The following is a 9,070-nucleotide window of genomic DNA, read 5'->3' as shown; positions in this document are numbered from 1 at the left end:
GCTCTAATTCTCATTTTAAATATTTGAGTGTGTGAAACCACTCTCTCTGTTTCCATTTAACTGTAAGTCCACTGTAGCTGAGCAGAAACATTTTTACTGAAACCATTTTAATATTTCCATTAACATGTACACTTCCAAAAGCAACTATACACACACACAAAATACAAATTGATTATAAACAAATATACAAATTTTACACTCCAAAATGTTTGTTTACAGAGACAGTAATGTGCAAAATTAGGGTGATTAGCAACTCAAACATGCCCATATAATTAAGGGAAAGAGAAGGAGTAGATTCTGATACAATTCAAGTGTAGGAGCTAGGGACATAAATTGAGTCCAAGATACTGGAAAATGCCCAACAACTGTCATTTTAAGTTATCTAGTTTGAGATTAGAATATGGTTCATATAAATTGCAGGGAAAAATTTACTACTCAATTCCATGTAACTGGCTTCCTCAGTCTTCACTGGGACACTCAGGGGAAGAACACAGACTCAGGTTGTAGCATAATTTCACCAACGAACCCAAGTATTAAAATGTATCCAAACCTAAGTGGTAAGTACAGTTAAATTGACTTGATATGTTCTGTACACCACTGTAGTCACCCTTGAAGGCATCTTTGATTACAGCAGTAGAATATGAAATGGATTCCAGATGTTCTAATTAATGCTTCATAAAATTACTGGAACAAGACAGTTCAGATACTTGGTTGTAACTTCCAGTGTATTACAAACTAGCCCATTGTATGTGGAATCATCTGTCATGGTGAGAGAGATAGACACACAAAAATAATTAGGGGCTGTGACAAGATGTGAAATTTGTAGCCATAACTCACGTTTGTGCTTTCACTGAGGTAAATATTTAGGATCTCATTTTAAAGCAGCTAATTTAAATATCTGACTAGTGATCCACAAGATACAAATCTGCACACAAATATGTTCACATATGTAAAAAAGTAGTTGGTTTAAGAAAGCAATTTCCAAGCCAAAGAGAAAGAAACCATATGAAACCTACATTAAATAAATTTCCTGCAAACTTTTAATGCTAGGATGTGTCTCTGTAAGAACATGAGTGATCCCATAATGCTTCAACTCTTACATTTACAGAATTTAATATGCTTCAAGTTTAAGAAATTAGCATGAGTCCTAGGCCAGAAGCAAAGTGCTCACTCTTTCGCCCCTTACGTTCTTGTAACTGAGCTTCTGAAGATGTGTCTATACTTGCAGTTACAGGTTGTGATTATAGCTCAAGTAGACATCCCCAGTCCAGCCAGTTTGGGTACTGGAGCAGTGAAGCTGCAGCAGGTGCTTCAGTGTGGGCTGTACAAGCCTGCCCAGAACCCTGAGTAATTACTTGTAGAGCTAGTCCAGAGTGAAGCAGTTTCATCGCTGTCGTATTTGAGCTAGCTACATTAAAGCTAGTTCAGGTATGTCGACTTAAGACTGCAACCACATCCTGTGATCGCAGTATAGATGTACCCGACAGGAAACAGTGTTTCATAGGTGGCAGGCCAATAAAAGGATACTCCACATCCTGCTGCATGTTACAGAGATGAATGCCAGAGTGTATATTTCATCCACACGTGGAGATAATATGCAAATAACGCAGATCCACACTGCCAAAATCCTGTATAAGGAGAATATAATACACCGCCTGGTCCTAGCTGACCTGGGTCATTACACTGGTATCCTGACACAAGTGTTGATTTAGGGGCTAAGGAGCCCAGAATAGTAAGTTCAAAATGCTATGCAAACATGTCTTTCAGTATAAAAACCAAAAATTAGATTCAAACTCTAAACAGATGTAGGAATAACTTGGGAAAAGAAGTTTCCTATATCTGGAAACTGCCCAGCACAACTACCACTGACTTTAGAGATTGCTGAGGGTGCTATGCACCATCCAGAAGCAAGATCCTAAAGTAACAAGGTATTTTCAAGGAGAAACTCCAAGCAGGACTGAGTTTCAGCATAATGATAGAACTAATAGCAGTATCATTAGTTTGTGGATTTTTGGCAGGGGAAAGATTAAAATAGGTTGTTTACTACACAAACTCCTCTATGTGGGTCTTGTTGCTCAGTAACCATTTATAAACCTTTTAAAAGGTTTGGTCTCATTTTATGAATAATTATTTCTAAACATTTCCATGTGACTTAAGTAGTTAATATTTTTCCCCTCCCTATTTTACTTTTCTGGCTGGAATTGTATACTGAAATCTATGTAAATCCATTTGCTTTCTCCACAAAAGCCAAAGATTATACAAATGTATAGTAAAGTTAACTCATTTTCCACCGTTACTGTAACATTTTGACTGACATTTTAAGGAGTAATAATTGTGTTTAGTATTTTAATTAAAAGCCATCCAAAATCTTCGATAGTTGGTAAAATAAAAGATTTCATTTAATGATTATGTTGTTTGCAATCCAGGGAAGTAAGCAGAGGCTGCAGACTGTACTCCGGGTTTTGATGAAGTTAATGTTTTTGTTGATGTGGAGGATTTCGGATACTCTGCAAATGGGGGGGAAAAAAACTCTATTAACTTTGGGGGGTATAAGTAGCACCTTCTTAAAGCAGAAAGAATTTTGAAATAAGAGATTTTTTTTACTTTCATGGAACTACCGCCATTCCTACCTGAGGAGTTAAATGTATTTTGGCTGAGACCTCGTAAAGGAATGCTGTCTTCTCTTTTCTTTAAATACTTCAACTCCAATCCCAAGTTCTCACCACTAACCAAAAGAAAATAGAATCATGCTTAAAATAGGAAAATTTAACACTTCTTTGTTTACCTAATTTTGTAAGCTTGCGTTTTTAATGCAGTAAAGCTCACTAGTAATATACTTAGGGCCTAAAATAAAGGCCCTTCAAAGAGATTAAGACCGACTGAAGCAGCAGCAACCTATAAGACATCTCAAATACTTGTATTCACCATACTAACATCAATGCAGATGCTGAAACAATAATAATGTAATGGTTACTTACCTTGCAGTAACTGTGGTACTTTGAGATATTTTAATCCATGGTGGATACCACTGTAGGTGTACACATGCCTGAGGCATGCAAGACTGTAATTTGAACAGCAGTGTCTGTTGGGATCATGCCTGTAGCCAGCATATATGCCCTCAGATGGGGGTACAAATGGCAGGGCGGCCACAACACTCCCTCCCTCCAGTTTCTCACTAATCCAGAATCTCACCTAGAGGAGACTCCAAAGGAGCAAGAACGTAGGGTGTTTGTGGGAGCTATTCAGACAAAACATATAAGAACCACAGTTACTGCCAACTAAGTAGCGGTTCTTTCTTCAATTATTTGTCCATGTGGATCCCATTCTAAGTCACTGGCCAGCAGCACCTCATGTGGAAGGAGGGAATGAGTAGTCCTAGCTCACTCACTAAACAATGCCTTTCCCAATTTGGCATCTTATCTCAAAGCCAGGTCCAGGCACAGTGTTTGGCAGCTCGATGAGAAACAGTATAATAAGGGAGGGGGATGAACCATGAGGGACTGAAATTCACTCTCCCACCTGGCTTATGTAATGGCCACCAAAAAAGCAATCTGAGACTAAGGTAGTGAAGAGAACATTCAGAAGCGTTTAAAGGGGGACTTCATGAGGATATTTAGATCCCAAGAGATAGATGGATGCCTGGAAATATGTTTGGTTCGGTGTTCCAATCTATTTTACCTTGCAGGCAGCACCAAGCTTTGGTGCCAAGCTGATTTCTGGCAGTTGTGGATGGCCTGTTGGACTGTGTCAGATCTCTTACTGGTACTGGTTTTAAGAGTTGCATTCTGGCTCACAGAAGTGCTGACTGACTGGGATTCAGAGGTGGAAGGTCCTATGTTGGAGCCTGATACCTGCTCTTCTGGGTCTGAAGTGCCCCTCAGACTGCTCCAGAAGTAGTAATTTTAGCCAACTGACCCTGGATTTTCTCCATCTTGACAAGAAAAGCCAGCAGACAGCACAGCTGTCAAACAAGGGGCTTCTGCTTAAACTGAACAAACAATGGCTATACGTCTGTGTCTGCAGGGAATGAGTCCATTGCACAATGTACAGGGAGTTCAAGCCTGAGGGCTTTGAATCCACTATGACAGCAATGGCGGTGATGCAAACTGCTAAGCAGTAAGAGGGATGGATGGGACTGCTCTGCGCTCAGATGGGGAAAGCACGAGGACATAATGAGTGCCAGGCATAGCTCCAATGGACACTGCTGTTCAAAGATTCTGATTTTGCATGCATGGATACCAAGTGTGGGATCTACATGGACAATTATGCAATGTTACTTTTATGTAGTACTACATAAAATGTGTTGACATTTTATTTTAATAACTTTTATATAGATTAATATTCCAGCCCTGTCTACACAGCAAACTGTTTTTGTAATCAGTCTGACACTCATCCAACCCAGTTACAACAAACGTGACAGTTTCTGCACGGCAGTGTTTTCCACCTCAAAACCACATGACAACCAGGTTTGTTCATCCACATTTATAACAGTGCCAAGAGTTCTTTGGATCAGTGCTTTCTTAGAAAATTTGGGCAGCTATCTCAGTGACTCAGAAGATGAAAGAATTCCCAGAGGGCACAGACACAGAGCAATGCATTCTGGGATATCCCCCCCCAGAGCAGTGGAAAGCTGGAAAGGAGAGCCAACTGAGATAAAAGATTCAGTTAGAGGAGGTCCTATCTACACCACAAAAACAGTTTACAAAATTTGTTTCAGGAAGACATATTTGCCAGTCTAAGACTTTAGTGCTATAACTGGGATTAACCATGTAATTAACTGGTTAAATGCAGTTAAAATATGTAGTGCAGCCAGAACTTAATGTTTTCACTTACTCATCCCACTGGGCCTACCTCCTTCATTGTAGGATTTCTAAAACCACCCACTATTTGTACACTCCAGCACCACCCTGGTACACTGGAATAAAGAAACCAGACTTCATCTGCAAATGGAATTACTAGTCACATCACTTTAAGCAATAGGCTCTGAATGCCATCACTAGCCAGACTTGCTAGGGCAGTCAGCATTTCAACAAATGAACATTCATTGTCCTCACTCTACTTTTCAGGTCACTATGACATCCATTTCCAGAGTAGCTGGCCCCCATAAAGCTGATGCTCCCACATACCAATATCACCGCTATTGTGGACCTCCACTAAAGAACAGAATTGTCACAATACAGGGTCAGGTACAGCCATGTTTAAAGTCATTAGTGCTATCTGACAAAGTTTGGTTTCTGTAGCGTATCCCAAGAGAGCTGAATAATGAAAAAATTAGACTACTTTAAAAAGGAACTGACACGGACTTTTTTTGGGGGGTGGTGGTGGTGGTGGGGAGGGAGATAGGTAAATCTGCAAACAAGACAATTTAATATTTCACTAGAAATGAAATATGGCTTCTTCAGAATTATTCATAAAACAAAAAAAACTACTTCCAAAGACACTTGGACAGAGGACCACATTTTCAAAAGTAGCCTCTAAAATTACAGGTTTATTTTGTGAGTGTAAGTCTGTGCATGCTCACTGGAACATAACAATACAATGTGTATTCACAAACTTGGGTATTAAAAAAAAACTTTTGAAAAAAAAAATGTCCAACAATTTTAGAAAGGCTGGGCTGAGTTCTCTGAGAATTGGACCTCAAAATAATATCTATGGGCACAATCATTATGATACTCACTTTTCTTTATTTGTTGAATGACCAGTTGCAATAGGAAATCCTGGCTGAATGTCTGAACTTCTATTAGTTTTTGAAAGCTGCACGTTAAACTGAACCTGCCAAAAGATCAAAGGTTTCACACATTCAACAGTTTGGATCCAGATATGATTATGCACCAAGAAAATGTATAGACTGAGGACTTTTGTCAGACTGAGCACTTCAGGGCAATAAGGTTCCACACCATGTTTAGCAAATGCTTAACAAATAAAATAGTAAAAAGAAAAGGAGGACTTGTGGCACCTTAGAGACTAACCAATTTATTTGAGCATGAGCTTTCGTGAGCATGAGCTTTCGTGAGCTACAGTTAGTCTGTTTGCGAATACAGACTAACACGGCTGTTACTCTGAAATAAAATAGTATAGATATAAACCAAAGAAGCAATTCAGTTGACAAATCTGCTGTGTATAAATAGGATAGCACAGGGTGAATTACTGATACATAGCAACATGGTTTGTTATCCAATATAAACAGGAAATAGTTCCTGCTTCTCAATTATTTAAGTTATGTTAAATTTAAGATTTAGGGTAGAGCAGCAGCTTACAGCCCACTAATATAGTGCTGACTGATATCTGATTGAAGTCAGTTATGCCAAAGTAAAGCGGATATTTGCCAAGAAAGCCTTTGTTTAAAGTTTTGGTGTCTTTAGTATTCGGTGTTTTTTTCTGAAACATCAGGTTTGATTGTTTTTAGTAAGGTAAGTCTTTTGCGGAGTGTAATAGGGCAGTCTGCCACTTTAAGAGCATGGGGCCAAGCTAGCCCTGTTCATTAAACTGATCCAGCTGAGCAGGAGAAAGGTGTTCTCCCAAAAAGAGACTCAGCAGAATTCATTTTTTAAAAAAGGTCATTGGATAACAATTGTTCATTTAAAGCTTTTTTTTTTTTTTCAATGTAATACATTTAAATTTTCAAAGTATGGGGGAATCAGACAATTATTTAATGACAACACATGCTGAGACTCAACACATTAAAGCTTTATAACCACACACAGATATACAAAGTAAATATCCTTGAATCCAACAAACATCTCAAGCAGCATTTTTCTTACTTTGCTGATCTGTAAATTTTGATTATTATTGATGGAAATATATTTTTGGGTGGCTTTGTGCGTGTATGGTGAAATTGACATTTACTGATGAAAATCTCATCTTTCCAAGCCTATCCATAAAGAGCAGCAGGAAGAGGCTGCAGAGAGCAGAAAGTTTTGCAGGTCCTCTCTGGGAATAGGAAGACAGGCCAGAAGCCAGGAGGCCTGGATAGCAGAAGGAGATGCTGGAAACACTCAAGGAAACACCTCTTTGGCCACTCTCATGTACAAGGGCAGGGAGCAGAGATCGAATCCAGGAGGGACATAGGACTTTTATTAAGCCCAAGGTGGGTAGACATTGTTTGCATTATTGCTTGGTTGGAGCCTTTGAACTCTAGGAAGGGACTCCACAGTTAAATCTGAGAGCCCTCTAGGCTGAAGGACAGTAGAGCCTGGAGTGTAAGGCGGCGGCAAAGCCCAACCCTTTTGAGTTACGGTATTGAACTTTAGTTTGTGATTCGAGGTGCCCCTATTAATATATTACTCCATGACATGGGTGTCATTAGTAAAGCTACAGTTTTGTCACAGACCAAAGACCTCCATGACTTCAGCCTGCGGTGGCTGGGAACTGCAGAGTCCCACCACCCTGGAGGTGGCAGGGGGACCCCCGCAACTCCAAGTCCCCACAGGTGATGGGGGTCCCTGGAGCTCCCAGCCAGCCCCCCACAACTGCTTCCCATTTTGTCATGGAAATTTTTAGTAGAAGTCAGGGACAGGTCATGGGCGTCCGTAAATTTTTCTTTATTGCCCATGACCTGTCTGTGACTTTTACTAAAAATAGCAATGACAAAATCTTAGCCTTAGTTATTAGCTAAGACAGTGTTGGAGAAGTATACTTGAGGAGCCCTGAGAAGAGGAATCAAAGAGTGGGATGCCTGCAAGGCCACACCCATGCCATCGGGATACTCTGAAATAGTGATGCTATGGCACTGAGCTATAGTAATTTCAATCCCAAATTGTATAGAATATATGAAGTGTTTAGTGTACTACAGACTACTTCTGTAAGGAATAAAGAACACGAAGATATACAGACAACTGAAAAGGGAACCTTGCTGACTTTGAGAACTTCTTTCTCACTAGTTTACAGTAGGACGTTTACTATAATCAAATAGAAATTAGGAAAGTTACATTTGGGAGACAGTATGGTATATTAGACTGAAAACCAGAGGTAACTGCCAGGAATTCTCATGTTCTAGGTTTAACACTACAACTAATTTGCTGTGTAGCTTTTGTTCAAAGGAGAATTCATGACAAGGTGGAAAATACCTTACAGGAGAGTCATGAAAATTAGGGTTTGTAAACTGTTGAAAATGCCAAATATTATTACCACTAAAATAATTTAGTGTTTATAGCCAAATTCTTGCTGTCACTTAACATAAAAACCATATCACATAGCATACTGTGTTAATAATTTTTGGAAATAGCCAATTAAGTCAAACTGTTCAGAAATATATGATTAGAAATGTTTGTCTTGAGCACAGAAGTAAAAATAAATGCCTGCCTTTGGTCCTGAAACCTGCTGGTTGGCACTTTTCACAGGTGCTGTTTCTGGAAAGTTTTGGAAAGCACATACTGGAGAGATGGGGTAACTGATTCCTGAGCTAGTAAAACGGAGTCTGTTGTCAAGCTGTAAGAGAGAAAAATAAAAAATGTAGAAAGAGGAGGAAACAGCAGTGCAACAGTAGAAAATCAAAATCTATGTATGCATCTCTAGTTCCAGCATCTCTAGTTTTCTTTTTAATAGTGGTTCACTTAAAGTAGAAACCAGACATTCAAGATCACTAAACTGGGACTCAGGAGACTTGGGTTTTCTTCCTAGCTCTGCCACTGGTCTGCTGGGTGTCCTTAGGAAGGGCATTTCACCTCTTAGTATCTAAGTTTCCCCAACTGTAAAATGAGGATAAGGAGACAGACCTCCTTTGTAAAGAATGTAGAGAACCACTGATGAAAAGCGCTATATAAGAGCTAGGCATTAGTATTCTTACTGGGTAATCATGCCTGGCAGGCTTCAATGAGCATTTCATTTCACTGAGCCCAGATGTAAAAATTTAAAACTGACCTTTGTAGTCACAAAATATTACCACAAATTAATGTTTATACATTATAGTGACTAAAGTACAGGGAAGAAATTGGTTTACATTCTTAAAAGGAATACTTGCAGAAAGTGAATGGATACTAGACAAGGTAAGCATTATTTTACTAGCACTTTTCCCCTCTAACAACAAACCACAAGATTTGACTAATATACTCTTGACTATACTCTTATTACA

General features: G+C 39.2%; 1 protein-coding gene across 1 annotated transcript in view; it reads right to left on the bottom strand.

Moving 5' to 3' along the window:
* Positions 1–72: 72 nt before the first annotated feature.
* SASS6 (SAS-6 centriolar assembly protein) overlaps positions 73–9,070 on the bottom strand; it is a 30,465-nt gene continuing 21,467 nt past the window's right edge. The window contains exons 14-17 of the mRNA XM_073356937.2: positions 8,302–8,427; positions 5,678–5,772; positions 2,631–2,725; positions 73–2,507 (exon numbers count right to left, since the gene is read on the bottom strand). Of these exons, the coding sequence (XP_073213038.1) occupies positions 2,407–2,507; positions 2,631–2,725; positions 5,678–5,772; positions 8,302–8,427 (417 nt within the window). The 3' untranslated portion in view covers positions 73–2,406. The remainder of the gene's footprint in view (positions 2,508–2,630; positions 2,726–5,677; positions 5,773–8,301; positions 8,428–9,070) is intronic.

Source organism: Lepidochelys kempii, chromosome 8 (assembly GCF_965140285.1).
Source record: "Lepidochelys kempii isolate rLepKem1 chromosome 8, rLepKem1.hap1, whole genome shotgun sequence".
Lineage (NCBI taxonomy): Eukaryota > Metazoa > Chordata > Testudines > Cheloniidae > Lepidochelys > Lepidochelys kempii.
The sequence above is the reverse complement of the archived record's forward strand: the minus strand, read 5'-3'. Positions and strand labels throughout refer to the sequence as shown.